Raw genomic sequence first — 25,516 nt, 5'->3', positions numbered from 1 at the left:
TGGGGCAGTCTATTCAGTCTTGACAGAGCCGATGGGACCCATACATCAGTCCAGGGAGCCACCGGACAAACTGCCTATTTTCCTTGGACATAAAAAAGAACTGTGGACCTAGGAAGAAACACGTACTGGGGGAACACAGCCGCTGAACTAGACCAAAGAGGAACAACAGGCCTTTGAGGAGCTAAAGAAGGCTCTCGTCTCAGCACCTGCTCTAGCCTTGACAGATGTCACGAAGTGAGTGAGGTAAGGGGCATTGCCAAAGGGGTTCTCACTCAGACTCTAAGTCCCTGGAAGATACCTGTTGCCTATCTGTCTAAGAGACTAGACCCTGTGACAGCAGGGTGGCCAGTGTGTCTCCGGGCAGTGGCCACCACAGCACTACTGGTGAAGGAGGCAGATAAGCAGAATCTGGGCCAGGAGCTAGCCCTGACAACAGCCCATGCCTTGAGGCCTTCCTTCTAGATACTCCAGAGAGATGGATGTCAAACATCAGAATCACCCAATGCCAAGCTCTTCTCCTGGACCAGCCCTGCGTCCAGTTCCATAAGACACTGGCCATCAACCCTGCCAGCCTACTTGCAGATGATCCAGAGGAACCCATTCATGACTGCATAGAGGTAACAGACGCAGTACTGACAGATGTCCTGCCATCATCACCAGACGAGGTACTGTACACTGATGGGAGCAGTTACGTTCAGGATGGGATCTGATATAAGGGGCAGCAATAGTCACCATAGACCACACCATTTGGGCACAATTCCTGAACTTTTGGCCTTAATCCAGGCCCCTTGATGGGGACACAGTGCCATCCCCTGGGAAAGAGGGTTAACAACTACAACCAGAAAGGAGAGGCCATCTGACTCTCAAAGGCAGTTGCAATAGTGCACTGCAAAGGACATCAGAAAGGGGAGACAATTGAAGCCAAAAGAAATAAAGCCGCAGACCAAACTGCCAAGGAAGATGCCCAAAAAACCAGTGGGGCCTTTGCAAGTCTTAGTAACCCTGCCGGACCCCCACCTCTACCAAACTAAAGGAGAAATTGGCTGAACAGAAGCAAGCCATCAAAGGACCAGATGCGTGGTGGACCTTATCAGATGACAGACTGTTGGTCCCAGAGGCTCTAGATCAGACATTAGTTGCCCAGTTACACCAGGTTACCTACTTAAGTGTCACCAAGACTTCTGAACTTCTGTGAAGCAGATACTACCAAGCTTAGATAAAATAATTAAAAGCATAGTCACGAGAAGTACTATCTGTACACAGGTAAATGCTAAGGTAGGAGGGTCCCCCTGGGAATTCGGTCCCCCAGAGCAATTCCCTAGGAGAGCATTGGGAGATAGATTTCGCAGAGATTAAGCCGCCAGCATTAAGGTACAAGTACATGCTAGTTTTTATAGACACCTTCTCAGATTAGGTTGAAGCATAGGACAGAAACTGCCTCTATAGTAGTCAAGAAATTACTCCAGGAGATTATACTTAAATTCAGATTCGGGCTGTCAGTAGTCATAGGATCAGATAACAGCCCAGCCTTTGTAGCAAGGTATCTCAAAGTATAGCTCAAGCCTTAGGACAGTCATGAGCAGGACTCTAAAAAGTTCAATTAAATTTATCCTAGAAAACGGTGAAAACTGGACCAACCTCCTGCCCTTTACCCTCTAATGGGCCAGGTGTACCCTCTACTGGGAGAGGTCCTCTCCCCCCCCCCCCCCCCCGCCTTTAAGATCATATATGGTAGACCTTTCTCCATCCTTCCAGGGCCAGGGAGAAACTGAAAGCTGAAATTCATAACCATTCCCTTGCTCAAGTCCTTACAGGCTCTGCAGTTTACCCAGAGAGCCATCCATAAGCTTGTTCCAGATGCACTGCCAGTGCCCACCGTGGACCCTGTACACCCCTTCCAGTCCGGAGACTCTGTGCGGGTAAAGAAGTTCACTGCCCAAGGATTCACCCCAACCTGAAAGGGATGCTGCACTGTTACCGTGAGCACGCCCACAGCTATTGATGTAAAGGGCACCCAGACCTGGCTACAGCACTCCTAGTTCCTGCACAGAAAACGGCCTAAATCCTGGCAACCAGCGTCCTCACCAGTAAGATCCCTAGCCTGGGTTCCACACAGGCCAGGAGGAGACTTGATGCCTGCGGGAGGGGAATTGGACTTCAGTGAGGACAGTACTGATGGGAACTGTGGTACTAGCTAGGGGTATTGGTAACTGTAAAAACGTGTTTTTTTTTTTTCTAGCCAGTGAGAAAGTCCAGGGCTAAATAAGGCTAAATGTACGAGCAGAAATTAGATCAACAAATAGACCAAGAGTTAAGTGCCCTAGAGAAATCTATAGAGAAATTTTAAAAAATCGGTCGGGTCCCTAGCAGAAGTAGTTTTGCAGAACAAAAGAGGCTTAGATCTGTTTTTCCTAAAGTGAGGGGAACTTTGCCTAGATAGGGGTGTCGAACTCAATCAGAGAAGGGGCCAAAATCTAAAATCCAGCCGAAATCGCGGGCCTAATGGTTTACTGAACAGTCATAAACTGTCATTGTGATAGAAACGCAGTGGAGTGCAGTGATGACAGCGCAGTGCGGGCCACATTGCAAGGCCTGGCGGGACGGATTTGGCCCGCGGGCCTTGTGTTTGACACATGTGCTCTAGGAGAAACCTGCTGTTTCTACACCAGTCATTTCGGGGTCATAAGGGAAAGCCTAAGTCAATTGAGAAAGAGGCTAGCTGACAGAAAGGAAGCTTGGAAGACAGCAGGAAACTGGTATGAGAACTTGTACTCGTGGTCCCCTTGGCTCACCACCCTACTGACTGCCATAGCAGGCCCACTATTACTATTACTTATAGGCTTTATCTTTGGGCAATGCCTCATAAAATGCTTGGTTAATTTTGTACAGGATAGAATACAGGCAGTGAAACTAATGGTCTTACATACTCAGTATTCTCCACTAGTAGATACTAGTAATGAATCTAAGGTTTAGATTCATTCCCAGAAGACCAGTAGGGAATGAAATAAGAAATTAAGAATATACAACTCAGGTAAAAACTGCTGTTTGAATTTTTAAACCCTGTTAAGGCAATTTTCCTGTGCCTGGGATCATAACCTTTGGAGATTAACCACTGAGCTCTGCTTCTGCAAGATAGGGCCACATTCCAATGTCCAGCAGGATGTGACTGGAAATGACCCTATGGGCTGCCCCCAGATTTTAGAATATAGTCTTTAGGATTCAGAATTTAGAACAAAGGAAAATTCCTGTGGTTTGAACTGTTGCAGAGTTCCCGAGCGGTCGGACGGTACACGGGGAGAATTTGAAGAGACTTGCTTTGTCCATCGTGCTATGGGCTTAGGAAGGATGAGTTCAAGTTCTGGGCAAGGTTACAGGCAGAACTTTCTTTTTCATTAAAGAGTCAGCCCTATGTACACTGAGTGATTATCTCGATGCTGGCCTCGAAAACAATGTTATTCTATCCAAATAAAAAAAAAAAAAAGTGCACCTGGCATGGTATTGAGATTGTGGGCATATCTGGTCTCTGGCCTGCAAGGTCAGACAGCTAAGTTTATCTTCATCATTCTTCAAACGGGCTAAAGCAACTAGAAAACAACAGTTCATCTAGGAAGAACAGCAGAAAATTCCAAACAACAGTTTGTTGCAGAATGGAGGTTTTCTTTCTCAGAACCTTTAAAAATAACTACCTGCCCCTAAAGCAGGGCAGTCGTGTAGGGTCTGCCTGCGTGTGGTGCTCTTGCGGCTGCCCTGGCCAGTTCAATAAATTCTTGCCTCCTATTTTTTTTTTTTTAATAAATTATCAGCCTCTGGTGGTCTTATTTTGAACCCAGGGTTCGACCCCACAACAAAGGGTAAACGCTAATCAGAACTATACAGCCTTTACAAGCACTTGTGTTCGATTTAGAATGAGCTGAGCACTGCACAGCATTACTCTTTCCATCCAAACAAAAAAAAATAGTAGACCCTCTCTGGGGGAAGAAAACAGCTTCTACAATCTCACAGTATCTCTTTTAGTATTTTGTAAGCAAATGCATTTGATAAAAAAAATTACCTAGGGAGCCATGAGCCATGAATAAAAGGCTACAGAGGGGGGAAAAAGCAGATGTCTGAAACAGACCCATAAGAAAACTAGATATTTGAGTTACCTGCACCACAAGCTTTAAAAGAACTGTTATTAATAGATCTAAAAAAATAGATAAAATGGTTAATTTCATGAGATAATTAAATTTATGCAAAAGAAAAAGATGGATATCCTGAAATTGAAAAATGGATTAAAGTGAAGAATTGATCATTTGAGAGGACATTTTTAAAAGGAGGACACTTTTTTTGGCTTTAGGATCATCCTAAGTAAACTGTGTTTTTGAAGTTAATGAAAATTAACAGCTGTGTAACAACAAAGGTCTAGAACTTAAAAGAGAATTTCACATAGTTGGTTGAATAATACAGAGCTATAGCCTCAGGAGAGAATTATGTAAAGGAACTGGTGCCTCCACCAGTGTTGTTAGAGCGCTGCGACTTCGGTGAAGGAACACTGAGAGCTATAAGCAAATCTGCAACCACTCATTTTAGACAGCAGTAGGATTTTCCTACTCAGTCCCACTACAAGCAAGTTTATTATGAGAAGTGCGAGTGTATTTTCTAATTTATTGATTATCTACTTTGCACTCTAAAACTTACTTGTTAAAGAAATGACACTATATAAGACATGACAGAATTGGAGATCATTAGAGTGGTTACTATGAGTACATCCAGAGTTATTAAGAGAAACATAATTAGCTACCATAATAAATCACTTGAGGGTAATAAAATAAAATTTGTTTTGATAAATTTATTTAATGCATCATTAATTAATAATTTTAATACCTGATAATTTTACTCTACAGTTTAAACAAGTTTTTAATATTGAGGTCACTTGGAGTCACTGAAATTAAGGTTTTTAGCCTTGGATTTGCCCTCAGTTAACTCTGAAACTTCAAGTATGTCATTCAACCTTTCTGACTCAGTCTGTTTAGCTGTAAAATATAGTTAATTGTGCATGATCTAATTCCATAATTACCTAAGTCAGGCACATTTATTAAACACCTTCTATGTGCCATCACCTTTGTGAGGATTAAGAATATTAGGAACATAGTATATTGTTGAAGAATTGGAAATGATAATGTATGTGAAAGCATCTGTCAAGGGCAGGACATCCTGTAAGCAGCTAGTTTATGCTATCATGATTATAAACACTGTTTTCTAGAAGTGGCAGGAGCACCTGGATCTCATCCCAAATGCACAGGTACATTCATTGTGGCAAGTTTTACAAAGAGAAATTGCTTCTACAAAATGAAATTCATGACAATTATCAGGAAATAAAAGGTAGAATAAGAAGTAAGAAACTGCTTCCTAACCAGGAGAGAAAGGAGAGCAAGACAAATAAAATGTAATGACTTCTTTAGAACTCTGAGTTCAGAAGGACTGATGTTCAACAAGACAGTGTTCTAATTGCCTCCCAGTCTAATATTCCCTATTCCAAACAGAAAAACTACAATAATTTTTCTTTGATTAAAATAAAGAAAAAAAAAACATTAAAAAATAAACCTGCTGTAAAGAGAGAAAAGGAAAAATAAACCATTATTCTTCAATGCAAGACACCCATTGAGGACAGTGTAAATAAAGATGGCAGTTTTGATATAAAGACTAGAGAGAGAGACCACAATAAGAGCACAGACCTCTGTTTTGCCAAAGGATACAGTTGTTGAGGTTTAAGATTCTAGACTTACTGACCCTGAGTCTTTCCAGAAACTTTACCACTCTTGGCTAAAACTGTTGAAAACTCACATTCCATAACATCGCTCTGCAGTCCCAGCAGTAGTCTAGACTGTAACAAAATCTTGAATAAGTCCCTTTGAGTTATATTTTTCTCAGCTTCCAAGGAGTGGTATAAGAATATGGTGGGCTATGATATCAAAACATAGCTCTGGATAAAGGAGCACTGAGCAGAACAGATCGATCCTATGCTATAATCTATTGATACTATTGCCCCAAGTAAATGATTAATTCCACATGCAAGAATTCCTCAAAAGAGTAGAGACATCTGGACTGGTTATGAATTTTCAAAGAGTTGGCTTATTTAATTGAAATATAACTACCCTTCCCTTTAGAGAAAAGATAAATTTCAGAAGACTGATCAAAGTGAATCCTTTTTATATTGTCAAATTCCTCTTACTAGCCAGGGATTCCTTTCCTAAGGGAAAGTAACTCTTCAACTAAAATAGGAAATTGAGCCTGTACCATTATAAACACCCAATCAGTCCATGTGCTGATAGTGCCCACTGTCAACCCACATTGACAGAAAATCTTCTGCCTAATGGCTGCCTACAACACCACCTCTGTTGTTCCTGGAACTTTATCCTTACAGACTGCCTTCTTTCCCCAAAGGTTAGGTTGTCTAATAGACCTTAATTACATTGTCAATAGAGTTTTAAATCAAACATGCTATTACTCTAATTTAGACATTCCTTAAATTCAAGCTACAATTTAGTAAGTTTCCATTGTTTACTTTGTCCATTTGGTAAAATGAAACAAGTCATACGTTTAAATTCCCTGTTCTTCCTGTCACGTAGACCTCTAATTAATCTTTCCTATCTGCTTGCAATAACCGTTGGCGAAACGCTGACCTGGGACGCTTTCAGTATTGGGTCATTGAGTCATACAAGATTTCACATTTACTATTACTTTTGGAGGTAGACTCAAACAATGTCAGAGAAATTGACAAGGCAAAAATCAACACACACACACACACACACACACACACACACACACACAGATATACACACACAACTAGAGGCCCAGTGCACAAAATTTGTGCACGGAATGGGGGGGTGTCCATCAGCCCAGCCTGCACCCTCTACAATCTGGGACCCCTTGAGGGATGTTCAACTGCCCATTTAGACCCGATCTCACTGAGATCGGGTCTAAATGGGCAGTCAGACATCCCTCTCACAATCCAGGACTGCTGGGTCCCAACTGCTTGCCTGCCTGCCTTCCTGATTGGCCTAACTGCTTCTGCCTGCCAGCCTGATCACCTCATAACCACTCCCATGCCAGCCTGATTGATGTCTAACTGCTCCCTGCCAGCCTGTTTGCCCCAAGTTTCCCTCCTCTGCCAGTCTGGTCATCCCTAACTGTCCTCCCCTGCAGGGTTGATCACCTCCAACTGCCCTTCCTTGCAGACCTGGTCCCTCTCAACTGCCCTCCCTTGCAGGTCTGGTGCTTCCCAACTGCCCTCTCCTGCTGGCCATCTTGGGGTGGCCATCTTGTGTCCACATAGGGGCAGGATCTTTAATCACATAGGGGCATCCATCTTGTGTGTTGGAATGATGGTCAATCTGCATATTACTCTTTTATTAGATAGGATAGAGGACTGGTACATGAGTGAGGGCAGGCTGGTTTGCCCTGAAGGATGTCCCAGATCAGTCTGGGTTTCCCTTGGGGCATGGGGCGGCCTGGGGGAGGGGCCTGTGGTGGTTTGTAGGCCAACCACGCCCCCTGGCAACCTAAGCAGAGGCCCTGGTATCTGGGGTTTATTTATCTTCCACAACTGAAACTTTGTAGCCTGGAGCAGAGCCAAGCCTCCTGCTTGCTCCATGGCTGCAGCTATTTCTGTTTGAATTTGTTTACCTTCTATAATTGAAACTTTGTATCCTTGAGTGGAGGCCTGGGCCAGCCAGGGTGTGTGGAAAGCTTGGCTTCTTTTATTGCCGAGGAAACCCAAGCCTCTCAACTGCTCTCTGTGGCTGCAGCCATCTTGCTTGGGGTTAATTTGCATACCCGATCTGATTGGCTGGTGGATATAGTAGTTATGGTTAATTTGCATATTACTCTTTTATTAGGTAGGATTGCATTCTAAATTGAAAATATTTGTTCTTAGAGTTATTTTATTATAATATTATTAGAATATAATTATTCAATAATTTTATAAAATTCATGGATTATAATGCCAATGTACAAGAATATTTTTAAAAAACACAAAGAATTGACAGTATTACCCAGTAGATTAAAAACTTTTTTTTTTTAATCAAGGTAAAGAAACCAAGAGATCAGAAAATATTTGAGTTTCATTACTATAAAACATCTCTTTATTGACATTTGAAGGAAAGAATAGATAGTGGACAAAGTCAAGGGTGAAATAAATTTTCAATACATTACTCACTTCTTTGTACCCAAAGATGATGCGTCCATCTATGAGGAGGGTTGCCTGGAAGGTGAAGCTTCCCAGGTTGTAATTATCCTGGAGATGTACGTGGTCCCACTGGACAACAAGTGCGGTGCCTGAAAACCCCATCAGAACAGAAGAAACACAATGAGAAAAACATATCAGTCAATTTTGGGTGGAGCCTTCACAAAAAAAACATGGGTCTAGTTTTCAAATCTAGTAGTTATGCTACTTAAGTTTTATATGATTAATGGAATTTTGTAATTGAAATAGCATTTGTCACATGGTGAGCTTTCAGAACATGCTAAAATCAATGACATTAAATACATTTGGTCCTGGAGATGATGATTAAATCCAGTTTGACGATATTAGAGATGACGATGAAAATACTGATGATATCTAAATCGAATTTAAAATTTTTGAGTATTATTCTACAGTTTGGATTTTGGCCATCACCTGTTAAGAAGACTAAAACTTTAGCATGAATGCAATTTGCTAAGGCATACTGACTTATTTTCATTATTTAAAAGTATTAATTCATAATATCTCTTTAAATAAAATGTTAACAATTATTTTGCTAAAATGGAACTTAAGGGTAAAATACCACAATATCTTCTGTTAAAACAATAATGCGAGGATGGATAAAAGAAATGTTTTCCAGTTTTAAAGATAGTATTTGGAATATTGTTAAAGAATTGGGTATTCTCTAAATATTTGGTAAAATCTAACCTCATACTGAGGTTAATATTGATCCCAGTATGAGGGGATTTTGCCTTAGGAAGTTCATTAATGTTAATGGGTATTGTCTGCTTAAATTTTCATGAGCCACTTCCAAATGCAGCCCAAGTGATTTGAATGAATTAGGAATAAATTGACAAACGTTGAGAGAGAAAGGAACACATTCAGGAAAGCTAGAATTGCTTATAAAAGACCTGAAAATGGCTCTTCCAGACTTAGAATTATAATCTTCCATGCTGAAGAAATTCCTTTAACATGAATGGAAATATTCTTCTTTGATTCATAATGCCTGCAGTTCTGTCTTTGTTATATTGCTTTGAGAAGTCTACAAGGTAGCTTAAAGGTCCCCGGGCTAAGATTTCTGAAGCCTCCATGAAGTAAACTAAAAAAGAATCTGTAATGCTATATATCATGTTTCAATGAGTCAATCTACCAGTGTTTATGACAAAACTTTCAACATGAAATATAAATTGAAACACAGTTTAATAGGCACCAATGAGAATTCATATCTTTGTTTTAACTGACATTGTTTTTCCATATATTTTTTTAAAGCAAATGAATGAGCAGCTAATATTTTTTTTTGCTTAGCTCTAAGTATTGGATTTTCTGTTTGGTTAAAAAATCATTTTGTCAAAAATGTAATACAGAAAGTGAAACTCACAGAACTAAAAGAGCAAAACCAGTCTTCCAGGTCTGTAAATATCTGATTTAAAAAAAAAATCAAGATTTTATGACAGAGCTTCTGGGTTGGTGAGGATGTGGAGGTGCTAGGAGAGTCATGCCCAGAGCGGGCATGGATGCTCCACACCTCTTCCCACATACTTTACTCTATGCATTCCTTCCCTCTGACTCTTCCCTAGCTAATTTCTGTATCAGATGATCCATGCAGAATAGAATGCTGTCTTTACTGTGCTTTTGAGTCTAACTTACCCTGAGAGCTTTTGACCAAGATGGCAACATAGGAGGCTCCTGAATTTCCTTTCTTCAATTGACACATTAACTGTTGTGGATGAAAAGGGTTCACCTGCTAACCTGACTCGCTCAGGGTCTGTGGGGCAGCCTGACAAATTCAGAGACCTAAGGTAGCCACAAAGGATGGTCTGAAATGAAACATGTTTAAACTAAAAGCAGTTTATGGTGGGTAGTCACTTCCTAGGCCAGTATCTTCCCTGACAAAGGTCAATCTTTACCTTAACTGAACCTGTTCATGTCTTTTTGCATCTATGATAATGTGTTTTGGAATGTCAAAGTAATTTTCCTTTTTCTGGACCCCTCAAAGCACAGGCCCCACTCTGCAGACAGCACAAATCCCCCATTATTATTGAGTTAATTGTTGACTGTTAACTGTCCTGCACCCACCTAAGTAAAAGGAGTATGTGTCTATCATTTTACTTTTTATCAATCCCAGAGTTTCCCCATTTTGCTTTCTCCTAACTCCCTAATCTATCACCAATGGATTTCATGTAATCCATTTACATCTCCTCTTAAAAATATATATATATATTGATTTTAGAAGAGGAAGGGAGAGGGATTGAGAGATAGAAATGTCGATGAGAGAGAAACATCATTTGGCTGCCTCCTGCACACCCACCACTGGGGATTGAACCTAAATTGGACATGTACCCTGACCGGGAATCAAACTGTGACCTCCTGGTTCATGGGCAGATGCTCAACAACTGAGCCACACCACCCAGGTTATGTCACTTCTTTTGATTGCAATGTATAAAACAAGGTGAAAACTGCTGTTCTCCAGAGCATTATCTCAAGCCATTGAGATTCTGCTTCCCAGCATTTGCTGACAATTTGGCTGAAATAAACTAAAAAAATAACATAAAAAATTATAAAAAATTCTTTATAGGTTTGAATGTTTCTTACGTTGACATTACATAGCTACACACAAAGCAATTTCCTCTGAAAGAAATTCAGAAACTAGCTGAGTGACTGCTATGCATCGGGTGACTGAAAAAATATCTGCATTGAAACTGCACATTGATCAGACCCTCAAACCTCAGAGGGAAGGGAGGGGAGGGTGAGGTTAAGGGGGAGAGATCAACCAAAGGACTTGTATGCATGCATATAAGACTAACCAGTGGGCACAGACAGCAGGGGGGAAGAGGACATGAAGGGGCTGAGGTGGGGGGAATTTGGGTTAATAAGGACACATATGTAATACCTTAGTCAATAAAAAATTATTAAAATAATTTTTAAAAAAAAGAAATTGCATATATGTAGGTGTTGACTATGATCCTCTCTAGAGCCCTTAAGAGCCAGGCAGCAGTTCCCCTGCCTTCCCCCTTTGGCTCATGACAACAATAAAACAAGGCCACCAGCATCTCCCTGGAAGGAGCTTCCACACAAGTCGGGCACCCAGTTTTGTGGAGTCACTGCGGGGCAGGTCCCGGATTGCTAGGTGTGAGAGACAATAGGATTTGCATTGCTGAGTTCCACAGGCTTGTAGCAGACAGTCTTGTCTTTGGCGCTAGCCATGGCTATCCCCCTCCATCCTGAGGATTTAGCAGAGAGAGAGCTGGCAAAAAATGCCCATGCCCCAGTCTTTTCATTTAAGGGATGTGACCACATATTTTATAAGCAGCTGCATGAGGATCCAGCAGCTAAGTAGCATTCATCTACTGCTCCACCTTCTCCCTGCAGCTCACTCCAACAGTAAAACCAAATTGCCAGTACTTATCTTAAAGGAGCGCTGTATATGTGGAGTGCCCCAAATTGTTTGGCTGCCATTGAGGTTTGGGCCCCTAAAACAAATCGCCTTCCTCTGCTAGCCAACAGGGTCAGCATTTACAAGTCAGAGATTAGAGCAAACAAAGACGTTTTGAAATGTGTGCAGAAGCACTCCCAAGATTAAACTTCCAGATACAGTGCAGAGAGAGCAAGCAAAAATGCATGTCCTCCAATTTCTCCCTGTGAGGGGTTTGATGGCAGGCTTTCCCAGCAGCTGCCAGAGAGCAGCAACAAATCAGCTTGCACCTACATGCTGACTGTGATGTCCCCTTTAGGACACTGAGAGATCTTAGAACACTCTCAGCTACTGAGAATAAAGATGATGTCTTAGAACAGTGTTTCCAAAACTTCTCTCACGATGAGAATCACCTGGTAATAGTTAAAATACAGATTCCTGAATCCCAACTAAGAAGTGTTAAACTAGAATTTTTAGGAACATATAGGTAAAATTGTATACTTAATTAGTGCTTAGAGCACTAGTGATTCTCATCATGAGAGAAGTTTGGGAAACACTGTCTTAGACAAACACAAGCATTTGAGAGGCAACCAGGAACTTGCATTGCTGAGTTCCACAGGCCTATAGTAGACAGGCTTGTCTTTGTGCACTGGCCATGGCTTGAAGGAGTCACCTCCTACACAGGAACCCTCTGACAAGAATGGAGGAGGTGGCTATTTTCTCTAATGTGCAGAAACCAACACAGAGTCAAGAAATAAGAATAAAGAAGGAAATATGTTCCAAATAAAAGAACAAGATCTCCAGGGACAGATGTTAATGAAATGGAGGTAAATGATTTTCCCAAATGAGTTCAAAATGAGTCATAAAGATGATCACTGAGGTCAGAAGAGCAATGCATGAGGTAAGTGAAAATTTCAGCCAAAGACAGGAGAAGTATTGAAAACGACTAAATAGAAATCATATATCTAAAGTATATAATAACTGATCTGAATTTTAATAGAGGGGTTCAGCAGTAGAGTGCATTAAGTAGAAGATAGGATCAATGCTTTTGAAGACAGGGCAGTGGAATTCATCCAATCAGAGGAGCAGGAAGGAAAAGGAATGAAAGGAGTGATAATAGGTTAAGAGACATGCAAGACATTATCAAATGGATCATTATTTACATTTGAGGGATCTCAGAAAGATAAAGGAGAGAGAAAGGGACAGAAATCTTATTCAAAGAAATAGTGGTTGAAAAATTTCTCTACCTGGGGACAAAATCAGACATCCAAATCCAGGGAGCCCCCCAAATACCAAACAAGATGAGTCAAAGAGACTCACATGGAAACATTATAATTAAATGATCAGAGTTTACAGACAAAGAAAGAAACTTAAAAGCAGCAAAGGAAAGCAATCTGTTTCTTACAAGGGAATCTGCATAAGGCTATCATTGAATTTTTCAGTAGAAACCTTGCAGGCTAGAGGGAGTGGGGTGGGATATTCAAAGGGCCAACCAAAAGCACTTCATAAAATTTTTCAAGGAGGAAAAATAAAGTATTTAACAATTATTAAAATAATTAGGGAAAGTTAATATTATGGCTAACATTCAGAGTTATTAATATTAGAACACACCTTATTGTTATTCAAATAGTTTGAAACACAGTTCTCAAAATATATTTCTAACTCTGTTTAGTTTCCTTCTTCCTTTCATATTTTGACCTATAAAAGGCCAAAATGGCCTTTAGCACAATGTTCACATTTTGGCTTTTAGCACAATGTTCACATTTTCCCCAAACAACTGCCCCGTTTTGTGTGTACTACCCACTAATGAATTTCTTTCTTGATAATAAAGACAAGTGTAAAAATAGCTTTGTTCACACCAAATATTTCCATTATTTTAAAAGATAATATTTTTATTTGAACAAATAAATACTATCTTTATATTATAGAGTATTTGGACATGTATATCTTTTACACAATTAATTAATTAATTTGAATTTATTTTTATAGTTAACATACTATATTATGTTAGTTTCAGGTATACATCAAAGTGATTTAACATTTATATACTTTACAAAGTGATTACCACAATAAGTCCAGTAATCATCCCTGATTGTACAATATTATTGATTTTATATTCCATGCTGTAATTTACATGCCAATGACAAAATAAAACTGGAAGTTTGTACTTCCATCTTAACTTTCCAAGCAAACTCTTTTTTTCCTATTTTCTCTACTAAAGTTAGAGGCTTCAATAAGATCTAGACATGAAAATTCATTTCTGTCTTCAGGACCTTAAATTTTTACTTAGATTTGAATACATTTTGTGATATAATATAGATTTTATTTGACTATTTTATAGCAGAGGCCTGGTGCACAAAATTTGTGCAAGGATAGGGTCCATATGCTTGACTAGCGATCAGGGCTGATCAAGGCCTTTTGGCTGCCAGCCCTCCCTTCCCTTCCTGCTGGCTACTGGCCAGGGTAGCATTCCACACTGCCCCTTGTGGTCAGCGCACATCATAGCTAGCAATCGATCTCCTGAGGACAATATGCATAATATATATATGTTCCCAAGAGAAATTTTAGGGATAAATTGTCGTTAGTATACATTATAAACCTTAAAAGGCTCTATTTCATATTTTAAAGTTAGGAAAATTAGATTTTCTTTCTTTTTTTTAAAAAAATTTTTTTAATTGATTTGAGGTAGAGGAAGGGAGAGGAAGAGAGAGAAATATCAATGTGAGAGATAAACATTAATCTGCTGCCTCTTGCATGCCTTCTACTACCTGGGCATGTGCCCTGCTTGGGAATTGAACTGGCAACCTTTTGGTGTATAGACAATGCTCAACCAATGGAGCCACATTGGCCTGGGCAGGAAAACTAGATTTTCTTACATGTATTTTACTATTCACTAACCTATATTTTTTTAAAGGTGTGTTCATCTTGTGGTATATAAAGTTCATAAGTTTTGTAAATTTAATATCAATGTTTTATGACACTTGCCTCTACTTGAGGATCAGAACAAGTTATCCTTATTTAGTTTTTCTAATAGCAGGAGCTTACTGAAAATAGCATCAAATGTACTTGCTTGGTTTGAAGTGCTGTTTAGCAAACTCATTTACTATGGTGTCTAATATGTCTTACTAAAACATTTGTTGAACAATCAAATGAATGAATAAAATAAGTGGCATTTGACTATTTACTCTGTATATTAAGTGTTATGGTATAACTTTGTTATCTTAGGGTATTTGCACTGAGCAGTTTATAAATCAATCTATCAAAAAACTAAAAAAATACTCCAGGTTACATAAATATTAATATAAATTTGATGATCACCATTTAAAAGTATGCATTCATGGTGAAGGCTTGGGGTGGGGGATGGAGGTGGGCTAGGAGGGACCAAATGAGGGGAGAGAGGGGACATATGTAATACTTTCAATAATAAAGATTTCCTTTAAAAAAGAAGACCCCAAAAATAAATAAACAAAATATGCATTCAATACAAAATAGGCTAATCAATACATACCATTATCAAAATATCTAACTGTTGAATTTCTGGAGACACTGGGATCAAAATTTGCCATTAAAGGTGCTATGTACTGTGTGGCTGTCAGCATTCGATGTACAACTTCTCCAGTGTATATGAAACCTATAATTAGAAAAGTAGGAAACATGTTAAGAAACAGCCCAGATATAGTTTCAATTAAAATAGTCGAACTCAGTTGCAATCTTATTTTGAAAATAAAGTATCATAGCAACTAAAAAAAATGAATAAAATTAATGTCTTAATGTCTACTCAACAATAGTTGAGTTTGGATTAAATAACACATTTGCGTAGGATTTGGTAGCACCCTGCAGACCATCAAATCAAAAATCTATATTATGAACAACTGTAATTGTGGACAAAGTGACTATTATCTGGAAGAAGATTATTAGGCTGAAAAGATTAGTATAGTACTATCAGTAATTCCAGCATTCAATTTGCCATTATTAATGGCTTGTTATTTTAGCACTAGCCTAACATGTGACTCTTTTTTATACTTTTGTGATGTTTAATTTTATTTTCTTAAATTGCAATTTCAGCTTGGGCCATTTCAGAAGCTACACATATATATCTTCATAAATTTTTTCATATCCTTCTCCATTTCTAAAATGGAGAAAATGTATGACATCTTTTTTACAAAGGTGAAGGGAAGCCATACACTCAAGAAAAAAACTTGCACATTTCTCAGGTTACATAATTCTTTATAATATTAACACCTCATCAAAAAGATAAAGATTGTATGTTTTCAGATAAGATGGTAAAAACACTGATATTGCATTAGGCCTCTTTGCTTACCAGTGGCAGCCTACCTAGCTTTTGGATAATGAGAGGAAATTTACTATGGAGAACTTCCTCTCGAGTTAAATTTCAATAGCTCTGATGTTACAACCTTACCCACTTTCAATTATCCACACTTGGTTTATCTACATTGTGGATGCTCCATGACAAATTGTTAATCCTATTCCAGTTTCTTGCCTCCAAGTCTTAAGTCTAAAAGGAGAGTCAGCTCAGGGAATAATAACTCATTTTTATATTAATCTAGGGAATGCATAATTAAGAACATATATGCAAGTGGGCACACACATGTGCGAACACACACTATTACAAAATAAAATTCAGAGCAAGTTATTTATGAAAGTGCAAGTTATTTGTGTAATGTTTAGGCAATCATAAGGTAACTAGATATCTGAGGCTATTGTAAATCATTTTTTAATTTTCACAATAATTGATAAAACAAGCAAGATTTAAAAACACAAAATTAGGTAGGATTTAAACTTCTAGAAGTGTTCAAACTTTTGTTATCTCACTTCATGATCCAAATAAAGCTTTCATTGTATATTGTGATTTTATTGTTTCCAATTACAAACTGGAATTATTGGAAAATTAAATCTGTAATGACTGACTAAAATTCATTTGTCTTTCTAGCAGTATCTCCTTTAATTCTTTTTAAGTTTTTATCAAAGGCACATTTTAATTCTAACTATTTACCTTAAACATGTATTTTAGTTAGGAAAGTCTTAACATGTATTTTGATTGTTGATTAGATCTTGTTTCTTATTTGATAAATAATAGTTCTCAAAATACATTTCTTATGCTTTGAAGAGAATTTTGTCCATTTGCAATTTTACACAGCTCAAATGTATTAAAGATGTTACATAAAGTGGTGCAGCCATTACTTTTATTTAATTTCCCTGTAGATTTTCAGAGACACTCTTGAAGTTCAAAGCCCAATTTCACATCCTTAAAATTATAAAGATGAAGAGTAACTATTTTTTGAAGGTCTATCATTTATTTTTTTTCTCTGATCCTCACCAACATGCCTTTGTAATTTCACCATTAAAATGGATAGAAAAATTCTAAAAGTCTGATAGTTTAAGAAAAAAATAAATTATACTTTGCAAATGTTCTTTCAGGGGCAGTAGCACTGGATAGTTATTTCTCTACTCTATAGTCTCCAGGTACTAATAGAAAAAACTTTGCTTGACTTGAATAAAGAATGCAGTAACTCAAGGAGTAAGATGATTTTAAATCAATACAAAATTCATTCTCCAAAACAACTCTAAGAAAAGCATCAGCAATTTCTAAAAATAGGGTTGCAAAATGCACAACCATCGATAATTTCAGATGCTCAATTCTTACTGTTAGTTTCTAAAATCATATATATATATATATATATATATATATATATATATATATATATATATATAATTTGTCACTGAATGTTCCTACACAGATTTGACAAAAAGTTATTCTCCACCTTCTATACACCCAGTTTCAGATCATGGGAATCATTAACTCTTTTATTTTTTTATTTTTTATTTTATTGACTTTTTTAAAATATATTTTATTGATTTTGTACAGAGAGGAAGGGAGACAGATAGAGAGCTAGAAACATCGATGAGAGAGAGTCATCGACCAGCTGCCTCTTGCACACCCCCTACTGGGGATATGCTCCAACCAAGGTACATGCCCTGGACTGGAATTGAACCCGGGACCTTTCAGTCCCCAAGCCAACACTCTATCCATTGAGCCAAACCAGTCTTGGCGGGAATCATTAACTCTTGCTTCCTTTATCAGGAAAAAAGTTTTCCAGAATGAAAATTTCCTAAATTTCAAAGATGCAAAATTTCCCCAAAGAACAAAGTAAAAATATAAAAGATTTTGTTAGTATGTAAAAGCAATAATTGCAATCCTTGATTCTCCTATTATGTAAAATTAAAATAAATATCAGTCACCGTTACAGGTGGTGCATCTACTATTAACAAGAAACAACTGCTATAACCACTAGCACATTTGCCACCACTATTAATGTGCTACTACCTTTACTGCCACCACCACCACCAAAAGGAATGTGAGGGGCAATCCAAGGAGAGAAGTACCCCACCACTCCACAAAATGAAATCAATGTTGCTAATTTGTGTTCCTCAGCCATATTGAAATCTACTTCCTTTGATATGTTAGGTTACTTCTTAGTGACCAAGATGTGAAATGCTTGACTGCACTGATGGGCTCTGCAGTCCTTATATCCCCAGGTTAAAAAATGTCACCTCAGCCCTGGTTATAACTGCGTGGTCAGAGACCCCACAGGCCCGGAGAGCTGGGAAGTGTAAGCCGGAGTTGAATAGGACCCTGGTGCGTGAATGAAGGAGACCCTGAATACAATAAATCTGTCCTAAGCTTCAAAGGCCCTGCAGCACCCATTTAGACATTTACCTATTTTCTTCTGAATTTTATTTTTCAATTATAGTTTACATACAAATGTGTGTATTAACTTGTATTAGCTTCAGCTGAACATAGTGGTTAGATAATCATCTACTTTACAAAATGTCTTCTCCCCAATCCTGGAATTTCAGGTACCCACCTGGCACCATAAATAGCTGGGAGTTTCTTCAAAAATTTAAAAATGGAACTTCCTATGACCCTGTGAGTCCACTTCTGGGTATATATTTGAAGAAGCCCAAAATGAATTTGAAAGAATATATGCACCCCTATGCTCACTGCAGTATTATTTACATCTCTCTCTCTCTCTCTCTCTCTCTCTCTCTCTCTCTCTCTCTCTCTCTCTCTCTCTCTCTGTGTGTGTGTGTGTGTGTGTGTGTGTGTGTGTGTCTCTCTCTCTCTGTCTGTATGTGTGTGTGTCTCTCTCTCTGTCTCTCTGTCTCTCTCTGTCTCTCTGTCTCTCTCTCTCTCTCTCTCTCTCTCTCTCTCTGTATGTGTGTCTCATCTCTATCTCTCTCTATCTCATTCATTTTGGTCTTTCCCATTTAAGGTAATTTAGGCAAACTATTTGTATTGCGGGTGTGTGTTTTTTAGATTTGGCATTTGAAGGCTAATCACACATCTTTTTGGCTCACTATATGCTTCTAGTTTGAATAGTACTCATTTATCCAGTCATAAGTTCTGCAAAAAAATTGTTATTATTCAGATAACATGGTACCCAGAAGATACCTCCATTTGAAAGAACCAAATAAGAGAAGCAAATTTGTTTTGCATTTTTGAATTTCAAATGATAGCTAACACACAGAATTTCCATTTGCCTTTACTAGTAAACCTGGGGTCCAATATTAATTTCAGCTGTAATCACAGCTTTGTTCTTGTACCCAGAAGGTTTCTCAAGGGCTGCTTTCTGCAGAAGCTCTTCAATTACTTGAATAATCTAGTTTTAAATCTGTAAGCCTTACCAAGTCATTTGAGGATTCTATCATTGTAAGTTCTGACATGAGTAAGCCCTCCTCAATAATTATGTATTTATCAACTGCAATTATGTATTTATTAACCACAAGTACTACTGTGATAAGGGTGAAATTAACAATTATCTTCTCTATGCTGGCCTTTACCAATTATATTGTTTCAGTATTCTCTTCACTGTAATAACTTTGGAAATAATATTATTATTTCCCTTCATTAAATGAGGCATATAATAAAGTTGGATAATTTGCTCAAAGCCAAGTGGCTAGAATTGGTTTCTAACTCCAAATTTTATGACCTCTTTACAATATACTTTAGAATTCATTGTGTTTCCAGAACTATATGCTCTTCTCACTGGATTTCATACTTAAACAAGGAGTAGGAAAAGACCAGTTTTCTCTGTTAAAATTTCAGCACCTACACTGCAGAGCAAAGCTGTAATCACCTCAAATCCTGCCACTTTTATTATATTACTTCATCCTCTGTTCTTTCAACTGGAAAATTGTATAAATAGGTTAAAATTGGGTTTCTTTTTGCAATCTACCAAATGACTCAAACCGGTAGGAATGACATATAATTATAGACTTTATGTAATAGTACAAGCAAATTCTTTCTTAGCCATGTGCCTAAGTTCTTGACTTCTCTGTGCCTGTTCCCTAATCTGTTAAAATAGAGTAGTAATGGCATGCATATCATTGAGTTGTAATAGTTGGACGAGTTGATATATTAAAAGCACCTTCAAACAGGGCTTAAAATAAAATTTGCTGAAAATAACCAATCAATTAAATCATCTCTAATTTTTACCTGGAAGTCTTCTCTGTCCATTGCATACTAGTTGAGTGGCTTGCACTAAAATGTCCATATGACTTCAAAGTCATGTTTCAGACCCAAATGGTATGATACATGTTTCTTTGCATTATTGCCGTTTGGATTAAGGCACACCGCTGACCTAACTGCAAACCAACAGGTAACAGAACACCTTAATGCCCAAGTTCTTCATTTGGTATTTCTTTCCTTACATTCTTTTTTTTAATTTTATTGATTTTTTACAGAGAGGAAGAGAGAGGGATAGAGAGTTAGAAACATCTATGAGAGAGAATCATTGATCAGCTGCCTCTTGCACACACCCCACTGGGGATGTGCCCGCAACCAAGGAACATGCCCTTGACAGGAATCGAACCCGGAACCATTGAGTCTGCAGGCCAATGCTCTATCCACTGAGCCAAACCAGTTTCAGCTGCCTTTTCTTACATTCTGATGGAATAAGTACCTTGTAAAAATATTAACCTCCTATTAGTTGTAAATGGTTGTTTCATTGAATTGGAAGTGTCATAATAATAAAGCAAGCATGAGCGGCTATAACTGCTTGTGAAACTTCAATGTATAGAGAGCTACATAAAATATTCTGCTTCATCATCATTCCGTTGATGTTTTCTATCCCAGAGGAAAGGTTGGAGCTGATGCGTGTGCCTGTAGGGCTCGAAGCATTTATAGTTAAGTGCTATTTTTAGAGCGCAAATGACAGTGGTGTATGCCACCGTTGCCATCTTCAGGACTTGTGTACTATGATCCTTACATATTCATCAAGTAGATCTGAAATTTATGATCATTCATCCAAAAGGACTTTAATTGGAAAATAGTGTTTTCATATTGATCCCTAATTAACCTTATATATGATCTCTTTCACTTCTATTCATAATTTAGTTATTCAACTTGCATTTTACAGAAATGCCCTTTTATGAATCGCAATATATTCTCACATGCTTTAGACTACTCTCTTCCAGACAAATACTTGTTTGTAACTCAGTCAGCCTTTTAAACGGAGCCATATGTGGCAGCAATTGCTAACTTGAAAATTAAAAATTGTGGTTAGATATCTGGTAATGTAACTGTCTGCCAGCAGCAACTGCGCAATGACAGGGTTCACCCAACAGGCTTCCTGTGGGCACAACTGTTGCGAGCAGACCGCACAGTTCATTGTGAGGACACGGGTTTGTAATTGGTCAGTCAGCTAAGAAACAGAAAAGTTTCAGGAGTTCATGTGAGCTCACTAACCACTGGCTCCTTGGAAGAAACCTATAATGTTGTCAATCGCCCAAGATTTCCCCTTCACAATTCCAACCAGCTGCCAAGATAAAATATACCAAATGTACTATTTTACACAATGAAACATTATAAATATATACATTCATACGCCTTTATTCTATTGCCTTTATTGGCATCATTGGGGATTGCAAATTACAACAGAGTCATCCTCTGAGGACAAAAAGAAACAAGTTACGCTTGGTTATTGGCTGCAAATTATATCCCTGAAATTACCAACGTAGAATTTTATGTTAACTACGTAAAGTGCCTCTCTCCAGCCCTAGAGAGGAAGAGCAGGAGCCAGAACTGTGTACATGAGGCAAGAGAGACCAAAATCCATACCTTCTTTCATTTGAGCTTTGTATTGCTTTTCAGTGAGGCATTGGCCTGCTACTTTTTACTTGAAAGTTAAATCCATCCCCTCTATTCAGGCAGATGCCAATAATTTTTCAAAAACTTTACTCCTACACGGGAGAGACAAGGAGTATTGTTTTAAATTATTTATGGTCCCAGACTGAGGATTCAGGGATCCTGCTGTGAAATTATAGACTCACATGGGCAGCCCCAGTACTGAGGTCTTGATTTTCAGGTATGCTGTCCCACGTTTGCAAAGCTTCTGTTTTGAATTCCATTTTGGACCCTGATTCTTCTGAGCAGACTTTCTAGAAGGCAACTACTTGGCTTCCCGACTTATGAATATCAGTTCCTGTGGAATGCCTCTGTTTACCAGGACCAAAATAATATCTTAGGAACTACCTAGGACAGCGTAAACTTACCAGCTGGGCTCCCATCCAGGCTCTGTCCTCTAGAGAGGGGAGCTCATTTCTTGCTCCACGCATGTGTGCCCTGTCCAAACTCCCCTCTCCCCACTCCGCTCTCTCCTCAGGTTCCAGGTGTACCAGGGAGAAATATGGAGTTAAAAACTATCATGGAAATCCATTTTTCAAAAATCTAGAAACAACCCTGGGAGGAGGATGGCCAAATGTAGAGAGAGACCACCTTTAGGTCGCCTCTACATTATCAGACCTCACTGTATTTATGGAATAATCTGTAGGACTGTATGTTTTACTTTAAAAATCTTGTACATTTAAAGTAAAAATATTATCTAGCAGGAGAACAGCTCATTCAGATTTCTGTCCAGAAATGTAGTTTATTCAGTTTACAAAAACAAATTTTATTCTACATGTTTGAAACTATAACTACACTTTTCCACCTCCTTTCCTCCAGGAATGTTTTTTGTTTTCCATCACTGATTGGACATTTCTAGGAGAGATAAAAGTCCCATCACTAAGTTTTAACAGAATCCATCCAACCAGGGTCATGACAAGTCCTGAATGCACTGACAATCTCTTCATTGTCCCTCCTTTTCAGTGCAAGAGAACTCATTAATCTAGACTGGAAAGAAGCCGAAGGGAATAGAAGAGCTTTGCTTTCTCAAAGACAGCCCTCAGCATTGCACCATCTCACCCCAATCAAGGACCTGCTCCTTCCTCTTTCTCCAGCATATCTAACATAACCAATTGTTGCCTCAGATAATTTTGATTTCAGTGCATGAGCATTCAACTTACAGATTTGTCTAATGTCATCTATCTATCTACCATCTATCTCTCTATCATCTACCTATCTATCTATCTATTTATCATCTATCTATTATCTATCTATTAATCTATCTATCATCTACCCATCTATCATATTTAGATATTGATAATATTAAAAAAAAACATTTTGTGCACAGAAATCAGTGAAAAGGGACTCTACAAACATAGCTGTGATGCCACATTCAGCCCATATGTGTGGAGCACCTTCATGGTTGTGTCGTCCTATCAGAGCCTCCGTACAGGCTCCCTGTGCAGCTGCACTGCCTCCTCGCCAGTGTGCTCTTGATCTCTGCAGTCCTATGATCAGGCTCACATTTCTCTGACACTTCCAGATTCCCTAAGATGTGTGCCTTTTTATAATCTCAGAGTTGTGATCTTACTATAATTTCTCAGACATTTTAGCAGTCTGGACCTGTAGGGTAATACGTGGTCAGTGAGAGGGATAAAATAACCATAATAACAAAAAGAAATTGACCCAATTGTATATTCATATTCCATTTAGTAATTTGTGCTTTCAATATGTCCTATAATTTGAACACTCAAAACATCAGATGCTGAAAGAAAAATTTGCTTGATATATATATATATATATATATATATATATATATATATATATGTAAGTGCTCTGTATATACGCAGATGTAGAAACATATATGTTTTTATATATACACATAAATGTATATATAAATATATAAATACATTGTGTATGTATATATTAGATTCTATAGATTGTGTAAATCAATACACAACACATATTGAACATCTCAGAATCCGAAGCAAAATAAAGCCCATCCTACTTCCTCTGAAAGCATTTTAGGCATGGTTTTACCACTCTTCTGACCCAGATGCACAGAACCATCAATATTTTGGTTAATACTACCCACACTGAACTTTTCAAAAAGGCATTTATTTTCACAGATGTTTTCATACATAACATTTATCCACTCTATTTTAGAACAGTGTAATTACTGAGAGCAGTGAGAGATTGCAAGAAGCCCTAAGACTTTCTTTCCACATCCATGCCTTATATTTCTCTCCTAATTCTTCCTCACACTAAAAGGAAAGGAAAGGAAAGGAAAGGAAAGGAAAGGAAAGGAAAGGAAAGGAAAGGGAAGGGAAGGGAAGGGAAGGGAAGGGAAGGGAAGGGAAGGGAAGGGAAGGGAAGGGAAGGGAAGGAAAGGGAAGGAAAGGAAAGGAAAGGAAAGGAAAGGAAAGGAAGAAGGAAGGAAGGAAGGAAGGAAGGAAGGAAGGAAGGAAGGAAGGAAGGAAGGAAGAGAGAAACAGGGAAAAGGAAGAAATAAAAGGAAAGAAGAAACAAAAAGAAAGTCAAGTTTATGCAGGGCCACCTCTTCCTAGAGTTGACTCAGGGGAGGGTTTATTAGAATACACTACAGGCCAGATGCACAAAATTCATGCAAGAATAGGCCATGAAAAGTCCTGAATGACTTCCTTCCTCTGGCTGCCGGCACTGGCTTCCCTCTGGCACCCAGGACCTAGACTTCCCTCCAGCCACCAGCAGGCACCTGGGACCCTGGCTTCCCTTGTAGCCCCAGCTTTGTCCAGAAAGCTGTCCAGAAGGACATCCAGTCTTATTAGCATATTATACTTTTATTATTATAGACTAGGGTCCCGGTGCATGGATTTGTGCACCTTGAAAGGAACTGTGGGCTGCGAGGCTGTGGTGGGCACAGAGTGGATCTTGGCCTATCTTCCATACCCTGCCAAGCCCCTGCTCCAGCGAACATTGTTGGCCCTGCTTGTACCCACTGGCAGCGCAGAGTGATTAGGGTTGGCACCAGCAGTGGGTGTGAATAATGAGACCAGCTCCATCAGTATGTGTGAGTGGCACCTGCTGCCCTGATCACCCCTCAGGAGCAGAGGGAGGTGGAGAAGCCCTAAGGGGCAATACGAGCCAGCAGCCTTTGCTCATTATGACCGGCACCAGGCACTGGCAATGGGTGCAAGTGGCAGCTCCAGAACCAGCAGTGGGTGTGAGCAAAGCTGGTGCCAGCAGCAGGTGTAAACACCAGGTGGAACCATTGTGCACAGGAGCAAAGAATTTTAAGCCCAATGATAGTGACCAATGCCCCACCTTGGTCTGACACCTCTGTTCATCTGCTTCAGCATCCCGCCATGGCCAACACCTGCCATGTTCCACGCGCACCCCTGGTGGTCAGCACACTTCAGAGCAACTGGTTGTTTAGTTGTTCCATCATTAGGTCTATTAGCATATTAGCCTTTTATTATATAGGATATTCTTCCAGAACAGTTTGAATATATAGAATTCTTTGTATTCATTTGGAATATGGTCATTGAGAACCAAAAAGAATAACATTTGGATAGCATCATTTATTTCACAAATTAGATCCTAATTCAAATGACAAAGATTTTACTTCCTATAATTCTACTGTGGAATATTTTGACTATGTTTATTTTTATCAAAATACAGACAAAGCATTTTTCCTTGACATTGGAAGTTTTATCAA

At 38.7% G+C, this 25,516-nt stretch overlaps 1 protein-coding gene across 1 annotated transcript in view; it reads right to left on the bottom strand.

The window, feature by feature from the left end:
• The window catches only part of PLXDC2 (plexin domain containing 2), a 416,442-nt gene that overhangs the window by 124,305 nt on the left and 266,621 nt on the right, over nucleotides 1-25,516 (bottom strand). The window contains exons 5-6 of the mRNA XM_036459556.2: nucleotides 15,142-15,264; nucleotides 8,198-8,316 (exon numbers count right to left, since the gene is read on the bottom strand). Of these exons, the coding sequence (XP_036315449.1) occupies nucleotides 8,198-8,316; nucleotides 15,142-15,264 (242 nt within the window). The remainder of the gene's footprint in view (nucleotides 1-8,197; nucleotides 8,317-15,141; nucleotides 15,265-25,516) is intronic.

This window comes from Pipistrellus kuhlii, unplaced genomic scaffold, assembly GCF_014108245.1.
Source record: "Pipistrellus kuhlii isolate mPipKuh1 unplaced genomic scaffold, mPipKuh1.p scaffold_m20_p_1, whole genome shotgun sequence".
NCBI lineage: Eukaryota > Metazoa > Chordata > Mammalia > Chiroptera > Vespertilionidae > Pipistrellus > Pipistrellus kuhlii.
The sequence above is the reverse complement of the archived record's forward strand: the minus strand, read 5'-3'. Positions and strand labels throughout refer to the sequence as shown.